At 47.9% G+C, this 22,386-nt stretch overlaps 1 protein-coding gene across 1 annotated transcript in view; it reads right to left on the bottom strand.

Annotated features, from left to right (window-relative positions):
• Positions 1-7,358: 7,358 nt before the first annotated feature.
• The window catches only part of f10 (coagulation factor X), a gene marked incomplete at both ends in the record, with an annotated part of 37,659 nt that continues 22,631 nt past the window's right edge, over positions 7,359-22,386 (bottom strand). Inside the window, 4 exons of the mRNA XM_084338604.1 lie at positions 7,359-7,799; positions 14,586-14,773; positions 16,667-16,784; positions 20,228-20,583. Of these exons, the coding sequence (XP_084194730.1) occupies positions 7,359-7,799; positions 14,586-14,773; positions 16,667-16,784; positions 20,228-20,583 (1,103 nt within the window). The remainder of the gene's footprint in view (positions 7,800-14,585; positions 14,774-16,666; positions 16,785-20,227; positions 20,584-22,386) is intronic.

Genomic DNA, 22,386 nt, shown 5'->3' on the forward strand with positions numbered 1-22,386 from the left:
CCTGGCTGTGTGTTTATATAATACGTTACATTAAATATAGGCAATAAAAGAGTTGAGTAGTTCTGCTATGGAACACTAGTAGTGTAGTTGATGGCAATGCCACTGGCTTACTCGCCCAAGTCCCATGGTCGGCAGTGTCGATGCACACCATGACATGCCGGCAAAAGCTTCAACAGTCAACGGAGGAAATCCGTCGTCCTGTAGCATTTCCATGCTCGATTCATATGACTCGAGCACGGTAACGCTGGAGGACCGCAGTTTTCTGTTGGAAATGGGTTTTTATTTGTTTTCCGGAGCGACTTGCCAGAACTCTGACCATGGGACTAAGCTAATGTGTAAGCTAGGATGAGTAAGCTAATGCGTAAGCTAGGGTGAGTAAGCTAATGTGTAAGCTAGGGTGAGGAAGCTAATGCGTAAGCTAGGGTGAGTAAGCTAATGCGTAAGCTAGTGTGAGTAAGCTACGGTGAGTAAGCTAATGCGCAGGGTGAGTAAGATAATGCGTAAGCTAGGGTGAGTAAGCTAATGCGTAAGCTAGGGTGAGTAAGCTAATGCGGAAGCTAGGGTGAGTAAGCTAATGTGAAAGCTAGGGTGAGTAAGCTAATGCGTAAACTAGGTTGAGTAAGCTAATACGTAAGCTAGGGTGAGTAAGCTAATTCATAAGCTAGGGTGAGTAAGCTAATGCGTAAGCTAGGGTGAGTAAGCTAATGCGTACGCTAGGGTGAGTAAGTTAATGCGTACGCTAGGGTGAGTAAGCTAATGCGTAAGCTAGGGTGAGGAAGCTAATGCGTAAGCTAGGGTGAGGAAGCTAATGCGTAAGCTAGGGTGAGTAAGCTAATGCGTAAGCTAGGGTGAGGAAGCTAATGCGTAAGCTAGGGTGAGGAAGCTAATGCGTAAGCTAGGGTGAGGAAGCTAATGCGAAAGCTAGGGTGAGTAAGCTAATGCGTAAGCTAGGGTGAGTAAGCTAATGCATAAGCTAGGGTGAGTAAGCTAATGCGCAGGCTAGGGTGAGTAAGCTAATGCATAAGCTAGGGTGAGTAAGCTAATGCGTAAGCTAGGGTGAGTAAGATAATGCGTAAGCTAGGGTGAGTAAGATAATGCGTAAGCTAGGGTGAGTAAGCTAATGTGTACGCTAGGGTGAGTAAGCTAAGGTGAGTAAGCTAATGTGTAAGCTAGGGTGAGTAAGCTAAGGTGAGTAAGCTAATGTGTAAGCTAGGGTGAGTAAGCTAATGCGTAAGCTAGGGTGAGGAAGCTAATGCGTAAGCTAGGGTGAGGAAGCTAATGCGAAAGCTAGGGTGAGTAAGCTAATGCGTAAGCTAGGGTGAGTAAGCTAATGCATAAGCTAGGGTGAGTAAGCTAATGCGCAGGCTAGGGTGAGTAAGCTAATGCATAAGCTAGGGTGAGTAAGCTAATGCGTAAGCTAGGGTGAGTAAGATAATGCGTAAGCTAAGGTGAGTAAGATAATGCGTAAGCTAGGGTGAGTAAGCTAATGTGTACGCTAGGGTGAGTAAGCTAAGGTGAGTAAGCTAATGTGTAAGCTAGGGTGAGTAAGCTAAGGTGAGTAAGCTAATGTGTAAGCTAGGGTGAGTAAGCTAATGCGTAAGCTAGTGTGAGTAAGCTACGGTGAGTAAGCTAATGCGCAGGCTAGGGTGAGTAAGATAATGCGCAGGCTAGGGTGAGTAAGCTAATGCGGAAGCTAGGGTGAGTAAGCTAATGCGTAAGCTAGGGTGAGTACGCTAATGCGTAAGCTAACTACACCACTAGCAGGTGCTCCTTACCACTTAATGTCCAAAGATCCAAGCTATCCCCTTTAGGAGCGTAATACTCAGCGTGTCTGTGAATGTGTGGACTTTTTTTTTACTACACCGCAGGCTGAAAGTGATGAGACGGGTTTCCAATAATGTTTTGACCCAGTGCTGTGAAGAGAGAGCAGTATTATATGTGATAATGATGATGATGATACGTGACTATAATATGAAGGACTGTTTTGATACCTTGTACATTCTGGACTGGTGCCATTTGTTTAGGGTGGGTCCTATAGAATCTATGCCTACTGCATGTAGCCTCCACCTAACTACACACACACACACACACACACGTATACATACACACACACACACAGAATGCACCGATACCTTTACTTTACTTTACTTTGGGAACATTGCACCAATATCGGGTTAAATCAGAGTATTGGTTTCTTGTAAAGGTTCCCTCGGTCCTAAAACATCTTTACGCCATCAGCCTCACCGTGGCAGAAGTCAAAGCAAAAAAGTGGCTTCATCTTCTTGACCCTTTCACTGCCACACTACACAGAAGGTTAACCCTTTTCTATCAGTACTATATTGTGATAGTAAAGGGTTAACCTTCTGTAGTGTGGCAGTGAAAGGGTTAAAGGTGAAGGTCTTGGACCTTCTGTACCGTAGTCCTCGATTACTTAAACCGGTGAACCTTTATTTTGCAGAGTAGAAGTAACGATCGAGGGTCCATTAGGGCTGCAGCACCGCTCTTGCTTGAAAATGTGAATCGCGATGTTTCTCTCTCTAAGAATCGAGATCGAGATTTTTTACGATTAATCGCACAGCCCCAGTCCATATATACTCTCAAAGCGTGAGCACTCGGCTTCATCTTCTTAACCCTTTCACTACCGCACTATCAAATGGTTAACCCCTTTTCACTGCGACAATACACAGAAGCCCTTTCACTGCCACACTACACAGAAGGTTAACCCTTTACTATCACACTACAGACGGTAAAGGGTTAACCTCGGTGAAGGTCTTGGACCTTCTGTACCGTTAGTCCTCAATTACTTAAACCGGTGTTCAAACCTTTATATTGCAGAGTAGAAGTAACGATCGAGGGTCCCCGTATACTCTCAAACTGATCTGGAGTCGGCTTCAGTCTGTCGGGTTGAATAAAGGTCATGAAGACAACTAGTCCCTGGTCACTGACCCCAGGTCAGCGCTCATACTCCTCTGGGAGGCTCTGTGGACACAGGGCCCAGATCGATACTCGGTCAATGTTGTACTTTGAATAGATATCGGCAGGGAAAGAAGTGGTATCGGTGCATCCACAACACACACACACCACCCTAACCCCACCACCGCCACCCTAACCCCACCACCACCCTAACACCGCCACCCTAACCCCACCACCACCCTAACACCACCACCACCCTAACGCACCAAGCCCCCACTTCTGTCGGGGGTTGATAACGGACTACTCTCGTCAGATCAGTCATTTCTTTGTTGACTAAAAGGTGAAAAGGCATAGTGTGTGTGTGCGGGGGGGGGGGGGGGGGGGGGGAACACACCCATAATGGGTATTTGCTGTATTTGTTGTTCTTGTAAATCACCAGGATGTAACATAGAGTCTGCATTTTCTAACAAACTGTTGAATATTTTTTTCTTGTTTTGTTTTCGTTTGTTAGTTTTTTCTTCTTACATTGTCGACCCCTCCCGGGGGGGGGGGGGGGGTTACGTTCAGAACCTCCCGGGGGGGGGGGTTACATTGTCGACCCCTCCCGGGGGGGGGGGGGGGTTACATTGTCGACCCCTCCCGGGGGGGGGGGGGGGGGTTACGTTACATTGTCGACCCCTCCCGGGGGGGGGGGGGTTACGTTGAGAACCTCCCGGGGGGGGGGGGTTTACGTTGAGAACCGTTGATTGAACCATGTAATAAAAAAAACATCGTCTGCCTTCGATGATCCGCGACGCTCACCTTTTGCATTATGAATTTTTTTTATTTTTATTTTTTTTTGCTATCGTCATTGCTGTAAAGTATTTTCTATTATGATTTATGCATGGTGATATTAAATTATTAAGTATGGCTTTCAAATGTCCCCTGGGTGAATTTTATTTGTGGAGAACGTTCCACTTAAAAGCAGTTATTGTTGCAGAGTTATTGCGGCTGTAAAGTCCTTATTCAGTACAGCCTTGGTTGATGCGCTCAAGTGCTTCTCCTTATGAAGTCTGAGGCTGAGACGATATGCCATCACTGTGTGAGGGCTCCTTACTTAAGATCAGTGTGAGGGCTCCTTAAGATCAGTGTGAGGGCTCCTTAAGATCAGTGTGAGGGCTCCTTAAGATCAGTGTGAGGGCTCCTTAAGATCAGTGTGAGGGCTCCTTAAGATCAGTGTGAGGGCTCCTTACTTAAGATCAGTGTGAGGGCTCCTTACTTAAGATCAGTGTGAGGGCTCCTTAAGATCAGTGTGAGGGCTCCTTACTTAAGATCAGTGTGAGGGCTCCTTACTTAAGATCAGTGTGAGGGCTCCTTAAGATCAGTGTGAGGGCTCCTTAAGATCAGTGTGAGGGCTCCTTAAGATCAGTGTGAGGGCTCCTTAAGATCAGTGTGAGGGCTCCTTAAGATCAGTGTGAGGGCTCCTTACTTAAGATCAGTTTCAGAGTCCGTCAGGTCTTCCTCCATGATCATCGTGTCGAGGTCCTCTTGGGACTGGTTGTCACATGTCTGTAAATTTCATTTATTTTATCTACTTTTTCTCCCCATTTTCTATTTTTTTCTCCCATTCCAATTTCGTATTATCCAATTCTCCCCCCCCCTGTCTCGAACGTTGCTAGACCATGCCTCCCACTGGTCGGCTGCAATGTGGACGAAGCCTAACGCGTGGGGAGGCTCACGCTGCCCCCGATACTTCCTGATTCTGCTGTACAGGCGCACCAACCGACCTGTAGGAGTCGCTGTCCCACAACGTCCGATCCCCACCCACCGGCTTTCCCCACCCCCTAATACTGCCAATTGTGTTTAGTATGAATGACCAGCCAAGCCGGAAGCAACGCAGAGAGCTGGGCTCGAACCCAGCGTCTCCTGCGTTAGTGGCAAGCGCCTTGCCCACTGCGCCACTTAGCCGCCCACATGTCTGTACATTTCAAGCCACTGCTTAAGCACTGGCAGTCTGGGAGCTTGCACCTACGGGTGCAGTTATAATAATAATAACTTTATTTGTATAGCACCTTTCATACAGGGGATCGCAGTTCAACGTGCTTTACATCAGTAAGAAATAAGACATAAAAAAAAAACAAGCAGCAAGACCAAAGCATAAAGTGGGATGAAATAATGCAGATATATTAATCAAATCATATCAGAACCTCACATTCCAATAGGCTTCTTGAACAGCGACCTCTAGGCAAAGGAGCCCTGTATTAGTATTTGAATAGTAAACTTTCCAGTGACACGCATACAGACCGTACACACACACACACACACACACGTTCATGTATTTGCCACGTCTCACCCCTTCATCAACAGAGGACACGGTATTTCCAATACATATCTCACTACATCCTGCGCGTGTATAATCGCGGGGAGACCACGTCTCGTCTTTTGTGTGTCACCTTGACACTCGCAATGGATAGGTTTGTTGTCAGAAGCGCAGAGAGGGAAGAGGAGCGGATTCTCCTTGCAGACAAAAACAACACATTGGCAGAGAAATTTGCTGATAATGACTGGCTGGCACAGCTGGCATATCTAGCGGACATCTTTGACCGCCTCAATGCGTTGAATCTGGGGACTACAAGGTCGGGAGGTCGGCGTACAGACCTGTTTGGACTGAAATGGAGAGCTGGATTAAGGAACTCCGTTTGTGGCGCTCCAGGATAATCAGGGGAGATTTGGGGGGTATTTACTCTGCTAGGTGGCTTTTTGGAGGAACAGGATGTTGCCAAAAATAATTTGAAGCCCATCATCTACTGTAGCCACTAGAAGGGTGTCATGTCATTGAACAATTTCGGAACTATTTTCCCGAAAGAGAGAGAGAGAGAGAGCACGGACAACTGGATCCTAGATCCGTTCATCACGCACGACGCAACGGGCCTCCCACTGTCTGAGTAGGACGAGAAAGTCTTGTTCACAACACGGCCACGTATCATGGAACTGTTCAAATGTACAAGCACACCCTTTCCATTAAGTCTAGTTAATTTAGTATTCTTGAAAAGCGCAGTGTGAACGTATTTTTCTTTAAAAAATATTTATGTTCTGGCAACATTTGGGCTAAATATATATATATATATATATATTGTTTTATAAATGTGTATACAGACACAATTCTGTTGCTTTTGTCGATAATATTTGTTCATTTCATTGATAACATAGTGCTGTAATATGCATGATCAAGTTCAACAACATGTGATTTTGATATTCCTTATTTCCACGTTGAAATTACGCGATACATTACGTGTGGGGTCGCCAAAAAAAAAGTCCTAAATAAAATGGGGTTGTGGTACAAAACAGTTTGAGGCGATGTGTCCTCCGCGTTCGGGTCACTACAGACGTCCTGCGCGAGTGGACTCTATTCTGTACACACACAGCCGCGCACAGGAACGCAAACAAAGCCGCCATGAACTCAGTGACCTTTGAGCCCAGTGGGTCTGTGTGTACATTGCAAAAGAAATCGACAGCAACCCCCACGATGCACGCGCCAACAAACAAACACGCTCACTGCCGTCTCCAGAGTCGGACGAGAAGATACAGACTTCCTCTCTGTGCGTTCAGTAGGAAGATATCATACTGTGAGCTAACCTAGCTTAGCGCAAACCAATGCAAGTGGATACGGATCAGCTAGCCTATAGCTTAAAACTCCGGGGAAGGTGTTTTTGGACCGACGGTCAGAGTCTTTAAAAGACAGACAGTTGACTGGTCCCTAGGTCTCTCTTCCCCCGCCGTCTGTCTTCTAAACCAGTGGTTCTCAACATCCGCTTCCGTTCATTTGTGCTAAGCTAGGCTAGCTGGTCCGTATCCGCCTCCATTACTTTGTGCTAAGCTAGGCTAGCTCGCAGCGGGATAGCTAGCTTTCTACTGAACGCACACCGAGAGGAAGTTGGTATCTATCTTCTTGTCCGACTCTGGAGAAGACGGCGAGAGCATCTCCCATCATGTTGGCGCGTTCCTTTGAAATGGAAATTGACATATGTTTTAAAATAGAGGAGAATAACTTCACCCCAGACACTGCTGTTGTAGCCGCCAATACCTTTATTACATTGACGTTACAAGGAGATGAAAAGGGTACGTTCACATAATAACCAATAACGACAAAGAATAACATACATTTTTATTTTTTATATATATATATAAATCCAAAAGGTTCTTTTATCAATAATCTTCGCCGCACTTGACCAGCGTTGCCAGATTTCTCCCGACGTGGGCTGGTTTAGATTCTGCAGAATTTGGTGGGTTTGGCGGCGGCTCAGACGGGGAGGGACACGTAAAGCATCGGTGCAAAACTCTCAAAATACAAAGTGAGCTTTAGTGACTGACATCCTGAAAGTGCCTGTGAACCGCCACCAGGGGGCGCGTTGGATAACCGTGAGTGAAAGCCGAGGTCTCGGCGATGCTCGGAGGCCGATGGCGGCTCAAACCCAGAGTGTCTTGAAGGCCGCGCCCCTCCTCCTCCTCCTCCTGCCCGGGGGGTCGGCTCCGGCCTGGGCGCCTCGTGGCACCAGCCTCTGCATCCCGTCCCGGATCCAGCCGATGTACTTGGACACCTGCGTGTAGACGCCGTACTTGCCCTCGCGGGCGCAGCCCTCGCCCCAGCTCACCACGCCCGTGACGAAGTAGGTGTCCAGGTACTTGGTGACGTGGGGCCCGCCGCTGTCGCCCTGGCAGGCGTCCTTCTTCTCCTTGTCGTAGCCGGCGCAGAACATGCGGTTGGAGATCTTGAACTGGCTGGACTCGATGCAGGTGGCGCGGTCCACGTAGGGCATGGAGAGGCGCTGCAGCAGGATGGAGGGCTGCCGGCCCTCGCCCACGCGGCCGAAGCCGCTCACCATGCCGTCCGGCTGGCGCATCAGGACCTGGGGGCGAGAAGACGGGCAGCGTGAGACGTGGTGTGTTCATCAGTGTGTTCTGTCAGGGGCCGTGAGACGTGGTGTGTTCATCAGTTTGTTCTGTCAGGGGGCGTGAGACGTGGTGTGTTCATCAGTGTGTTCTGTCAGGGGGCGTGAGACGTGGTGTGTTCATCAGTTTGTTCTGTCAGGGGGCGTGAGACGTGGTGTGTTCATCAGTTTGTTCTGTCAGGGGGCGTGAGACGTGGTGTGTTCATCAGTTTGTTCTGTCAGGGGGCGTGAGACGTGGTGTGTTCATCAGTTTGTTCTGTCAGGGGGCGTGAGACGTGGTGTGTTCATCAGTTTGTTCTGTCAGGGGGCGTGAGACGTGGTGTGTTCATCAGTTTGTTCTGTCAGGGGGCGTGAGACGTGGTGTGTTCATCAGTTTGTTCTGTCAGGGGGCGTGAGACGTGGTGTGTTCATCAGTGTGTTCTGTCAGGGAGCGTGAGACGTGGTGTGTTCATCAGTTTGTTCTGTCAGGGGGCGTGAGACGTGGTGTGTTCATCAGTTTGTTCTGTCAGGGGGCGTGAGACGTGGTGTGTTCATCAGTTTGTTCTGTCAGGGGGCGTGAGACGTGGTGTGTTCATCAGTTTGTTCTGTCAGGGGGCGTGAGACGTGGTGTGTTCATCAGTTTGTTCTGTCAGGGGGCGTGAGACGTGGTGTGTTCATCAGTGTGTTCTGTCAGGGAGCGTGAGACGTGGTGTGTTCATCAGTTTGTTCTGTCAGGGGGCGTGAGACGTGGTGTGTTCATCAGTTTGTTCTGTCAGGGGGCGTGAGACGTGGTGTGTTCATCAGTGTGTTCTGTCAGGGGGCGTGAGACGTGGTGTGTTCATCAGTTTGTTCTGTCAGGGGGCGTGAGACGTGGTGTGTTCATCAGTGTGTTCTGTCAGGGGGCGTGAGACGTGGTGTGTTCATCAGTTTGTTCTGTCAGGGGGCGTGAGACGTGGTGTGTTCATCAGTTTGTTCTGTCAGGGGGCGTGAGACGTGGTGTGTTCATCAGTTTGTTCTGTCAGGGGGCGTGAGACGTGGTGTGTTCATCAGTGTGTTCTGTCAGGGAGCGTGAGACGTGGTGTGTTCATCAGTTTGTTCTGTCAGGGGCCGTGAGACGTGGTGTGTTCATCAGTGTGTTCTGTCAGGGAGCGTGAGACGTGGTGTGTTCATCAGTGTGTTCTGTCAGGGGGCGTGAGACGTGGTGTGTTCATCAGTGTGTTCTGTCAGGGGGCGTGAGACGTGGTGTGTTCATCAGTTTGTTCTGAAGACGGGCAGCGTGAGACGTGGTGTGTTCATCAGTTTGTTCTGAAGACGGGCAGCGTGAGACGTGGTGTGTTCATCAGTTTGTTCTGAAGACGGGCAGCGTGAGACGTGGTGTGTTCATCAGTGTGTTCTGTCAGGGGGCGTGAGACGTGGTGTGTTCATCAGTTTGTTCTGAAGACGGGCAGCGTGAGACGTGGTGTGTTCATCAGTTTGTTCTGAAGACGGGCAGCGTGAGACGTGGTGTGTTCATCAGTTTGTTCTGAAGACGGGCAGCGTGAGACGTGGTGTGTTCATCAGTTTGTTCTGAAGACGGGCAGCGTGAGACGTGGTGTGTTCATCAGTGTGTTCTGTCAGGGGGCGTGAGACGTGGTGTGTTCATCAGTTTGTTCTGTCAGGGGGCGTGAGACGTGGTGTGTTCATCAGTGTGTTCTGAAGACGGGCAGCGTGAGACGTGGTGTGTTCATCAGTTTGTTCTGTCAGGGGGCGTGAGACGTGGTGTGTTCATCAGTTTGTTCTGAAGACGGGCAGCGTGAGACGTGGTGTGTTCATCAGTTTGTTCTGTCAGGGGGCGTGAGACGTGGTGTGTTCATCAGTTTGTTCTGTCAGGGGGCGTGAGACGTGGTGTGTTCATCAGTTTGTTCTGTCAGGGGGCGTGAGACGTGGTGTGTTCATCAGTTTGTTCTGTCAGGGGGCGTGAGACGTGGTGTGTTCATCAGTTTGTTCTGTCAGGGGGCGTGAGACGTGGTGTGTTCATCAGTGTGTTCTGTCAGGGGGCGTGAGACGTGGTGTGTTCATCAATTTGTTCTGTCAGGGCAGCGTGAGACGTGGTGTGTTCATCAGTGTGTTCTGTCAGGGCAGCGTGAGACATGGTGTGTTCATCAGTGTGTTCTGTCAGGGGGCGTGAGACGTGGTGTGTTCATCAGTTTGTTAGGTCAGGGGGCGTGAGACGTGGTGTGTTCATCAGTTTGTTAGGTCAGGGGGCGTGAGACGTGGTGTGTTCATCAGTTTGTTAGGTCAGGGGCCGTGAGACGTGGTGTGTTCATCAGTGTGTTCTGTCAGGGGGCGTGAGACGTGGTGTGTTCATCAGTGTGTTCTGTCAGGGGGCGTGAGACGTGGTGTGTTCATCAGTTTGTTCTGTCAGGGGGCGTGAGACGTGGTGTGTTCATCAGTTTGTTCTGTCAGGGGGCGTGAGACGTGGTGTGTTCATCAGTGTGTTCTGAAGACGGGGAGCGTGAGACGTGGTGTGTTCATCAGTGTGTTCTGTCAGGGGGCGTGAGACGTGGTGTGTTCATCAGTTTGTTCTGTCAGGGGGCGTGAGACGTGGTGTGTTCATCAGTGTGTTCTGTCAGGGGGCGTGAGACGTGGTGTGTTCATCAGTTTGTTCTGTCAGGGGGCGTGAGACGTGGTGTGTTCATCAGTTTGTTCTGTCAGGGGGCGTGAGACGTGGTGTGTTCATCAGTTTGTTCTGTCAGGGGGCGTGAGACGTGGTGTGTTCATCAGTTTGTTCTGTCAGGGGGCGTGAGACGTGGTGTGTTCATCAGTTTGTTCTGTCAGGGGGCGTGAGACGTGGTGTGTTCATCAGTTTGTTCGGTCAGGGGGCGTGAGACGTGGTGTGTTCATCAGTGTGTTCTGTCAGGGGGCGTGAGACGTGGTGTGTTCATCAGTTTGTTCTGTCAGGGCAGCGTGAGACGTGGTGTGTTCATCAGTTTGTTCTGTCAGGGCAGCGTGAGACGTGGTGTGTTCATCAGTTTGTTCTGTCAGGGGGCGTGAGACGTGGTGTGTTCATCAGTTTGTTCGGTCAGGGGCGACGCAACAGAACACATTGTAGCTGGTGTGGTAGGAACTCCCCCCCCCTAATCCTAAACCCTCCCCCATAATCATAAACTCCTCCCCCTCCCTCCTAATCCCAAACTCCTCCCCCTCCCCCCTAATCCTAAACCCTCCCCCCTAATCATAAACTCCTCCCCCTCCCCCTAATCCCAAACTCCTCCCCCATAACCCTAAACTCCTCCCCCTCCCCCCTAATCCTTAACTCCTCCCCCTCCCACCTAATCCTAAACCCTCCCCCCTAATCCTAAACTCCTCCCCCTCCCCCCTAATCCTAAACTCCTCCCCCTAATCCTCACCTCCCCCCTAATCCTAAACTCCTCCCCTCCCCCCTAATCCTAAACTCTCCCCCCTAATCCTAAACTCCTCCCCTCCCCCCTAATCCTAAACTCTCCCCCCTAATCCTAAACTCCTCCCCCTCCCCCCTAATCCTCACCTCCCCCCTAATCCTAAACTCCTCCCCTCCCCCCTAATCATAACCCCCCCCCCCCTCCCCAGACCAGGGACTTCCGGTGGGTCCTCTCTAGCCACACTCCTGTTTTACCGAATACATTTGTAACAACCAACTACTAAACTCCGACATCCATGACACAGGTTACAATAACAAGATACAGATGCATTGCATGTAGGATTTCCATCCAAGGCCAATTTGCAACCCCTGGTTGGGCTCTTCTCCTGTGTATTTGAACCCGGGACCATAGGATCCACAGGCGGCCGCACTGACCGGCTGAGCTCAAGGGTCAGACCCGTCAGCAGGTGCTGGTCGACGGCGACCAACTCCTTAGTAGTTTACACTACTATACTTATGCTACTACCTAGTATCATGCTAATGTGTCTATACTAGTGCTGTCAGGCGATTAAAAAAATGTATCTAATTAATTACAGGATTTGTAATTAATTAATCTAATTAATCACATTTTAATCGCATAACCATTTTAGGCCTGATATTCTATATTCTATAATCATATTTCAAATTGCATGTGTCCGGATGTCAGAATTCAGTACTGTATCTACAAAACCTTCTGTTTAATCATCTTCCCTTTATTAATTTGCTTAGATTTGTCAGGTCTGGTCAATTTGAGCATGGTGTTATTCACAGTCAAAGATAAAAAGAATGTAATTGATATTCTCATTTGGTTCATTACAATTTCCTCAAGCCTAGTAACAGACACAGTATTTCTGACACTGGGAACACATTCCCTGAGATCCATAGATGTCCCTAGAATCAGATACCAAGAACATGCAAATGGACCATATTAAAAAAAAAAGTCTGTAAATGTGTATTCTACATTCTTATGGAATGAATGGGATAAAAAAGAAAAATGTTATTAAATTATTATTTTTATATAAATAATTTTGAGTTCATTTTCATAACGCGATAATTTGCTGTGTAATTAATTAATCTAACTAACGCGATAAACTGACAGCCCTAGTCTATACTACTATGCTCACAATCTGACCCTCGGCTACTTAGAGTTGTACCCCTCCTGATCACAATCTGACCCTTGGCTACTTAGAGTTGTACCCTCCTGCTCACAATCTGACCCTCGGCTACTTAGAGTTGTACCCTCCTGATCACAATCTGACCCTCGGCTACTTAGAGTTGTACCCTCCTGCTCACAATCTGACCCTCGGCTACTTAGAGTTGTACCCCTCCTGATCACAATCTGACCCTCGGCTACTTAGAGTTGTACCCTCCTGCTCACAATCTGACCCTCGGCTACTTAGAGTTGTACCCTCCTGATCACAATCTGACCCTCGGCTACTTAGAGTTGTACCCTCCTGATCACAATCTGACCCTCGGCTACTTAGAGTTGTACCCTCCTGATCACAATCTGACCCTCGGCTACTTAGAGTTGTACCCCTCCTGCTCACAATCTGACCCTCGGCTACTTAGAGTTGTACCCTTCCTGATCACAATCTGACCCTCTGCTACTTAGAGTTGTACCCCTCCTGATCACAATCTGACCCTCTGCTACTTAGAGTTGTACCCTCCTGATCACAATCTGACCCTCGGCTACTTAGAGTTGTACCCTCCTGCTCACAATCTGACCCTCGGCTACTTAGAGTTGTACCCTCCTGATCACAATCTGACCCTCTGCTACTTAGAGTTGTACCCTCCTGCTCACAATCTGACCCTCGGCTACTTAGAGTTGTACCCTCCTGATCACAATCTGACCCTCGGCTACTTAGAGTTGTACCCTCCTGCTCACAATCTGACCCTCGGCTACTTAGAGTTGTACCCCTCCTGATCACAATATGACCCTCGGCTACTTAGAGTTGTACCCTCCTGATCACAATCTGACCCTCGGCTACTTAGAGTTGTACCCTCCTGATCACAATATGACCCTCGGCTACTTAGAGTTGTACCCTTCCTGATCACAATCTGACCCTCGGCTACTTAGAGTTGTACCCCTCCTGATCACAATCTGACCCTCTGCTACTTAGAGTTGTACCCTCCTGATCACAATCTGACCCTCGGCTACTTAGAGTTGTACCCTCCTGCTCACAATCTGACCCTCTGCTACTTAGAGTTGTACCCTTCCTGATCACAATCTGACCCTCTGCTACTTAGAGTTGTACCCCTCCTGATCACAATCTGACCCTCGGCTACTTAGAGTTGTACCCTCCTGATCACAATCTGACCCTCTGCTACTTAGAGTTGTACCCTTCCTGATCACAATATGACCCTCGGCTACTTAGAGTTGTACCCTCCTGATCACAATATGACCCTCGGCTACTTAGAGTTGTACCCTTCCTGATCACAATCTGACCCTCGGCTACTTAGAGTTGTACCCTTCCTGATCACAATCTGACCCTCGGCTACTTAGAGTTGTACCCTTCCTGATCACAATCTGACCCTCTGCTACTTAGAGTTGTACCCTTCCTGATCACAATCTGCAAGTGGCTTTGGATCAAAGCGTTCAGCTAAATTACTCTAAATCAGCGGTTCTCAAACTACGGGTCACGATCCAAAGTGAGCTCGCGGAGAGGTGACATTGGGGTCGCGCATTTAGCAAGTAAAAAAATATATATATATCTTCTGGCCACATATTTTGGCAAAATATGCCTCGTTTTATGAATGTGTATTGATGACATAGTGCTGTAATTAAATGTTCTAATACATATGCACGATCACGTTCAACAACGTGTGCTTTTATTTTGATATTCCACGTTGAAATTACGCGACACATTAACCCTTTCACCACCGCACCAACACCAAACGGTTAACCCTTTCACTGCGACGACACACAGAAGGTTAACCATTTCACTGCCACACGACAGCCGGTTAACCCTTTCACTGCCACACGACACAGAAGGTTAACCCTTTAGTATCACTGCCGTGTGGCAGTGAAAGGGTTAAGTGTGGGGTCCCCAAATAAATGTATCCTAAATAAAATGGGGTCACGGTATGAAAGAGTTTGAGAATTTTTCAGTTTAGCTCTAAATGACTTAAATGTAAATGTAATGAAGACAAACAACAACAACAACAACAACAACAACAACAACAACAACAACAACAACAACAACAACAACAACAACAACAACAACAACAACAACAACAACAACAACAACAACAACAACAACAACAACAACAACAACAACAACAACAACAACAACAACAACAACAACAACAACAACAACCACCACCAGACGTTGGACTTGACCAGAGACCTTCTCTGCGAAGTCGCGCTCCGGCAGACAGGCGGGCAGGATGTACTGGGTGAACCGGATGGGCTTCAGCAGCTTGATGAGGGCGATGTCGTTGTGGTAGGTCTCCTGCTTGTAGTTCTTGTGGATGAGCACGGTCTCCACGTGGTGCGTCGCCTCACGGCCCTCCTCCACCCCCTTGTCGAACTCCCCTGTGGGGGCGGGAGAGGGAGGGAGGGAGGGAGAGCGTTTCAGGGTTAAAGGACAAGACGGTTGACTGGTTTGTACTCTTGAACAGGACTGTATATCTGTAGATATGGTATGTCATAAATGTCTAAGATGTAGCAGTACTGTGTCTACCTGTATGTCGTGTGTGTTATGATGAATTGAAAATGGGGGACCCTGATGTAAACGAGACGAAAGTCTTTCTCTGGTCTGCATCCCCTTAACACTTGTGTGTATTGAGCCGTGCTGTATTGTACCCATTCTGCAATCTGTTAATAAAATGTTCAATCAATCAATCAACCCTATAGGTCTCCTTCTTGGCAGACACTCTGACCTGACTGCTGCTGTGAACACACTGTCACCTCCATTCACATGTAAATAAATACTGATCGGAACGTGCAATGTTACTCACTGTGCCTTGTACATATATTATATTTATCTATTCTTACCTTATTTTCTACCACTCGCTTGTATGTAAATATGTTTTGGTTGAGTATTGTGTGATTTTGTGTGAAGGGCGGACTAGCAAAGTACGATTTTCGTTGTATGGCAAACTGTCCGTTTAACTGTCCGTTTAACTGTCTGTTTAATTGTCCGTTTAATTGTCCGTTTAATTGTCCGTTTAATTGTCCGTTTAATTGTCCGTTTAATTGTCCGTTTAATTGTCCGTTTAATTGTCCGTTTAATTGTCCGTTTAATTGTCCGTTTAATTGTCCGTTTAACTGTCCGTTTAACTGTCCGTTTAACTGTCCGTTTAACTGTCCGTTTAACTGTCCGTTTAACTGTCCGTTTAACTGTCCTTTTAACTGTCTGTTTAACTGTCCGTTTAACTGTCCGTTTAACTGTCCGTTTAACTGTCCGTTTAACTGTCCGTTTAACTGTCTGTTTAACTGTCTGTTTAACTGTCTGTTTAACTGTCTGTTTAACTGTCTGTTTAACTGTCTGTTTAACTGTCTGTTTAACTGTCTGTTTAACTGTCCGTTTAACTGTGTGTTTAACTGTCTGTTTAACTGTCCGTTTAACTGTGTGTTAACTGCACACGACAATAAACCATCTTGAATCTCTCGCCCGCCGTCTGGCTTCTAAACCGGTGGTTCTCGGCATCCGCTTACGTTCGTTTGTGCTAAGCTAGGCTAGCTGGTCCGTATCCGCCTCCATTACTTTGTGCTAAGCTAGGCTAGCTTGCAGCGGGGTAGCTTTCTATCTTCTTTTTTTAATGTACTTTTTCTCCCCCTTTTTTCTGTATTTTTCGCCCATCCCAATTTAGTCGTTATGCCAATTCCCTTCCTGGTCGTTGTGCGCATTTCCCCCCCACTGTCGGCCTGGGGAGGGTTGATAGATACATGTGGCGTCAGCCAGCCGCTTCTTTTCACCTGACAGCGAGGACTCTCACCGGGGGAGCGTAACGCGTGGGAGGATCACACTACTAACCCCCAGTTCCCTTCCCTCGCTGTGCAGGCGCCCCGACCGACCAGTAGGAGTCGCTGTTTTACAACGACCAGGACACACACCCCGCCGGCTTCCCACCCGCTGACTCTGCCACTTGTGTCAGTATGGACGACCGACCGAGCCGGAGGCACCGCTGACAGCCGGATTCGATACCAGTGTCTCTGCGGTGGTAGGCAGGCGCTTAGTCCGCTGTGCTACCCGGCCGCCCCCTGGTGTCTTATCTTCTCGTCTGACTCCGGAGAACATTTCTCACGATGTGTTCCTTTAATTACGCCTTTAAAACTCGACCAGTTGAATAAGTGGAACCATAATAACTTGCACCCGGCCTCGCGGTGACGCCGGACTCAGCCTGGGAGGGAGCAGGGCGGGTCTTAGCACGGTCACGTGACCTCGGCTAATGGCGATAGGCCGGGGGGGGGGAGACTACTAACCCAGGATGACGTAGATGTAGCGTGATTGGTTCATGCAGTGGGCGGCGGTGAGGATGAAGTACTGGCTCAGGATGGTTCCTCCGCAGAAGCCGATGTTGTCCTCGTTCAGCAGCAGCGCCTGGAGGGGGAGGAAGGTACTGCGGTGAGTCTCAGCGTGGGGAGTGTCTAGATCCCATAGCCGGGAGGGAACGTTCTGCGTGTATTTCACCGTCTTTCTTATTTTTTAAATATTTTTTTCATCTTTCTCCCATCCCAATGTTAGTCGTTATGCCAATGGACCCGTCTCAAACCCTGCCCTCTTTTCTTGATCCTCCAATCACAGCTGTCGCTTACCTCGGACTTCCTCGGTTTGTTTGTCCGAGGTAAGCGACAGCTGTGATTGGAGGATCAAGAAAAGGGGCAGGGTTTGAGATAGGTCTATTCCCAATCCCCGGTCGGTCTGGGAGGGCGGAGACTATCACCACATGCTTCCTCCGACACATGTGTAGCCACCAGCCCACCGCTTCTTTTCACCTGGCAGCAGCGCGGACTCTCACTGGGGGAGTGTAACGTGTGGAAGGATCACACTACCTCTCCCAGGACCCGACCTTGCTGTGCAGGCGCCCCGACCGATCTGTAGGGGTCGCTGTTTTTTTATACAACGACCAGGAGGACCCACCCTCGCCGGCTTTCCCACCCGCTGACACTGCAAATTGTGTCAGTGTGGACGGTCGGCCAAGTATTTCACCGTCTTTAGGTGGTGGGAGTGGTTAGGGTCAGGGCTGAGTTAAGGGATGGGTTTATTAAAGGGCCAAAACAAAAGAGATAAAACTTTGTCCCCTCCCTAATCTCTCACCCATCTCCCTTCACCCCCCCCCCCCGCCATTTCTTCAACTAACCCTTCCCCCAGTCCCTTATTGTCCGCCCCCCCCCCTCTCCCGTGTCTATAAGAGTGTCCCCCAAATGTGAGTGAGCTTTCTCTCTCTCCCCAGGTCTCCTAGCCAGTTACCTCTGTGAGAGAGCCTTCCAGCCATGTTCTCTGACTATTTTGTATTTGATACTTTCATTCTGAGTATTAATAAATTGTATTAACCAGATCTATCCACCACAATGGTGATTTATTTTGGACATAATCTCACAACACATCCCCCCAAAAAAAAAATCGAAAAACAGTTTTGCACACTTTGTTCATTTAGTTTGACAGTTGTGAGTTTTTGAATACGGCCCCCAGTGATGTCATCGGGGGTCATTGGATCCCCGCGTTGTGTTAATTACAGCTCCATGAAATGATGATGATGATGATGATGATGATGATGATGATGATGATGATGAAGACTTTATTTCAGACTCAAGGTCCATATTACACATATACAAAACAACAACAAGAATACAATAACAAAAGAAACAAGGCCAACGACATACATTAAAATACATAAAGGCATCGGTTCCCCCTCCGCACCAGACTCAAAAAGAGAGGCGATTGCTCCTTCAAGGCCGTGGCCCCCAAACTGTGGAACCAGCTTCCCCTGGAGATCCGATCTGCCCCCTCGCTGGAGACATTTAAGGCCCGTCTAAAAACCCACTTCTATTCCCTGGCCTTCAATAAACCCTGATTCTCCCACACCCTAACCCACACACTCCAATTTTCCAATGCAATTTTATCCTGCCCCCTCCCTCTTGTATCTCTTCTTATGCCCCTCTGTCCCCTGTGTGCTACTGTACTTTGTGTTCCCCTATCCGTGTGTTGTCCTACTGTCCTGTTCTCTGAATGTACTGTCTTGTCCTGCTGTGCCTTTTTGTATTTTTGTATTTTTGTATTTGTGTATTTTATATTAGGACATTGATTTTAAGCTTTGATTGTACAGCACTTTGGTTGGCTCTTGTGCTTTTAAACGTGCTATATAAATAAATTACTTGACTTGACTTGACTTGACTTCCAATGTTTCCACAGATCAGAGGAGTACCTTGTATCACTTTGTTTTACATCACTAATGGCACCTATTATCTTGTTTTTTGACTAATAAACGATGCATACATTTAAACATCAGGTTCCTCAGCAGAGCATGGAATGAAGTGTAGATGAAAGAATAGCAACACCTTGTCTTATAGGGACTGCTACCTTATCATTTAATTGAGCTGTTATCAACACAATGATCCAATGTCCCCCGATGACATCACTGGTGGCCGTATTCAAACTCATTTACTCTCAATAAACTGTCAAACTAAATAAGGGCGTGCAAAACTGTTTCAAGTTTTTGGACGTGTGCGAGATCATGTGCAAAATAAATGTGTGGTTTAGTTTTTTTTGGCGAACAGGCCCTTTTAACGACTTTGTGGGTGAAAATCATGACGAGTAACGGCTTCGCAGGCGAAAAGTGACGGTTGCCACGGAAACAACGTCCTCCCGGGCTATGGGATCTAGACACTGCTAACCCTGCGCGACGCGTGTGAGCTGGGTGCAGCTGGGAGCGCGCTCTATACCTCTCTCTCTCTCTCTCAAACAAGAGACTGTCAGGCTTTAAAACTGTGTAGGACCCAGGCCTAGAACTGCGCCCTGAGAGGGAGGTTTGCCCTGAGAGGGAGGTTTGCCCTGAGTGGGAGGTTTGTCCTGAGAGGGAGGTTTGCCCTGAGAGGGAGGTTTGCCCTGAGAGGGAGGTTTGTCCTGAGTGGGAGGTTTGCCCTGAGAGGGAGGTTTGTCCTGAGTGGGAGGTTTGCCCTGAGAGGGAGGTTTGTCCTGAGAGGGAGGTTTGTCCTGAGAGGGAGGTTTGTCCTGAGTGGGAGGTTTGTCCTGAGTGGGAGGTTTGCCCTGAGAGGGAGGTTTGTCCTGAGAGGGAGGTTTGTCCTGAGTGGGAGGTTTGCCCTGAGAGGGAGGTTTGTCCTGAGTGGGAGGTTTGCCCTGAGAGGGAGGTTTGCCCTGAGAGGGAGGTTTGTCCTGAGAGGGAGGTTTGTCCTGAGTGGGAGGTTTGCCCTGAGAGGGAGGTTTGCCCTGAGAGGGAGGTTTGTCCTGAGAGGGAGGTTTGTCCTGAGTGGGAGGTTTGCCCTGAGAGGGAGGTTTGCCCTGAGAGGGAGGTTTGTCCTGAGAGGGAGGTTTGTCCTGAGTGGGAGGTTTGCCCTGAGTGGGAGGTTCGAAGGGTCAAAGTGGGTATCAAAAAGGGGGGAAGACTGTCAAGTTTTAACCTGTGGATACCAAACAGAGAAGGTAAAGACGACTTTGAACCGTTGCACAGTAATCCAGAACTATTTTATTGCACTGTAAAAAAAAGAAAATTTGATCTACTATTTCATTGCACTGCAGCACTATTTTACTCTGTCTATTTTATCTTGCTCTTTTTTTTATTATCGTCTATTTAAAACTGAATCAAACCATAAACAAGGTGGCCTGTTGGGATGTTGGATCCTAATGTGAAAAACTGTGATTTTATACGTCTGCACTTTATGTGCTCATTTTATCTCTTTTTTCTGTTGTGAAGCACTTTGAGCTGCAGTTTCTGTATGAAAGGTGCTATAAATAAAGTTGATTATTATTATTATTATTATTATTATTATTATTATTATTATTATTATTATTATTATTATTATTACCTGCCACGGGCACTCCCCCGGCGGACACTCCTCCCCGTTGACGATGCGCGTGTGGCCGATCACGTCCGCCAGGATGGGGAGCTCCGTCACCTGCTGCAGGAGGGGCTCGGCCTCCTCGTCCCCCTCCAGCACCCACAAGCGGTCGTCTGCCGCGTTGAACTGCGGCCCGGCGAACGGCAGCCACTCCAGGGCGTCGGCGTCCAGGTGCTGCCCCCCGGTGGTGACGTTGTTGTTGTCGTCGTTGGCCCCGCTGTCGTCGGTGAGGTTGGCCGTGGCCGTGGCGTTCTCGGGCCTCTCGTACACGAACACGCTGCGTGTCTTCGTCTTGTCGAAGATGACGCCACACTTGTAGGTGTCTGCAGAGGGGAAACGGGATCGGATTTTCTTTCTTTCTTTCATTTATTTTTATTTTAGAGAACATATCGGGATATCTATCCACACGTGTAACAAGTGCCTTGTTGCCTTGTATAGATAATTACACCCCATCACAAAATACACTTTAATACATTCCACTAATACTCCTAAACGTTTTATTTTATTGATTTAAGTTGATTTCATTCCTTTCGTTTTGTTTTATTGCACTTTTGGGAGTTAAGGCTTTTATTTTGACATCGACACACTTACTTTTCTGGTCCTCCGGGACACACATCCTGCCTGCTGTCTCGCGGTGATCCAGTCCCACCTGGAACTCCGTGAGGTGAGCACTAATTATTATGTTCAGTGAAAGACTTCGGTCTAAAGTTGTTAAATATTGTATGTTACATTCCTAAAACTGTGAAACGAGTTTGTAATGTAACTAATATGTACCTGTGCAGTTGTTTTGTGGGAGGTTTGACTGGGTAAAATGCACTTTAATAGCATGTAGGAAGTTTGCACGCACGTGCGCTGCTGTTAACATGGAGTTAATGCAGTCACGTCTTTTCTCAACCATAGCTCACGTGCTGCAGTGCAGATGACTATTCCTAATGCTGGTGCATTGTGTTGCCTTTGTAACCTAACAGGTATGTGTGTACAGTAGCTCCCATGTGTCCGTTTTGTATTCAATTGTGTATCTTTCCAATGTAATTGTATGTTAAAATGTGTCATTCTTATGAGCGAGTCCCACCTGGAACTCCGTGAGCTCACGTGCTGCAGTGCAGATGACTATTCCTAATGCTGGTGCATTGTGTTGCCTTTGTAACCTAACAGGAGGGAAATAAAGTCCGTCAACAGTCATCCATGTCTGTCGTCCTTAACACAACGCCGTCAGAGAGTACACCCATACTACACCGGTCACACGTGGTGCCGTTTGACCTCGGACAACGGACAACGCTCGCCTGTCCACCGGGGACGCTGTCTGCACGCCGCTTCTTCATTCAACTGGCTGTGCTGAGTACAACGTCGAACGTTAACGTGTGCGCATAGGATAAGCGCATATGTGATATTGGTTGTTTTTGTTTGATAATAATATGCTATTGATTGTAATTGTAAATATTATTGTAATGATACAGTAATTGGAGACGACACTAGTTGTACAAGACCATTGTTTTTTTCTTTTTCTTTCATCTCTTATGTATTGTGAATTGATAGCCTATGGTCTAATGTTCAAAGTTTGAGCAGTAACAAGTGTTGCTATCTAACACATGCCCACTGTAAATATAATTGGGAACTAATTTGTTTATATGGTTGGCTGGTAATGAGATATATATATATTATTCCCCCCCCCCCCCCCCATCTGTTCTGGTAAATTGTGAATGGATAGCCATACAGTAGCCTACATGTATTCGTGTGTAGTCTAGTGTTTAAAGTCTGAGCCAGTAACAAGCGGCCATTTAACACATTCACACATACTTTTCTTTTGTTTATAGCCCTCTAAAGCATTTTTATTTTTTATTCTTGAACATGTCTGAAGCAGGACCACCAGATCTGGAGATGGTGGGTATGATGCCTGTATATGGCAGGGGTCAGTCAGCTCTTATGTGTGGGAGGGGAAGACCTGTGGAACTGAGTCAGTCTACAGTTCGCCAGTCAGTGTTTGAAGCAGTGGGGCCAGTGGCCACATCTACTCCAATCACGCATGGCAATGATGCAGCCCCGCAACTCGCTAGGTCAGAGGATTTAAGCAGCCTCGTCACAGACCTTGCCATACAGATAGGAGAACAAATTGCATCTACTCTGCA

Source organism: Notolepis coatsorum (assembly GCF_963971535.1).
Source record: "Notolepis coatsorum genome assembly, contig: SCAFFOLD_1165, whole genome shotgun sequence".
Lineage (NCBI taxonomy): Eukaryota > Metazoa > Chordata > Actinopteri > Aulopiformes > Paralepididae > Notolepis > Notolepis coatsorum.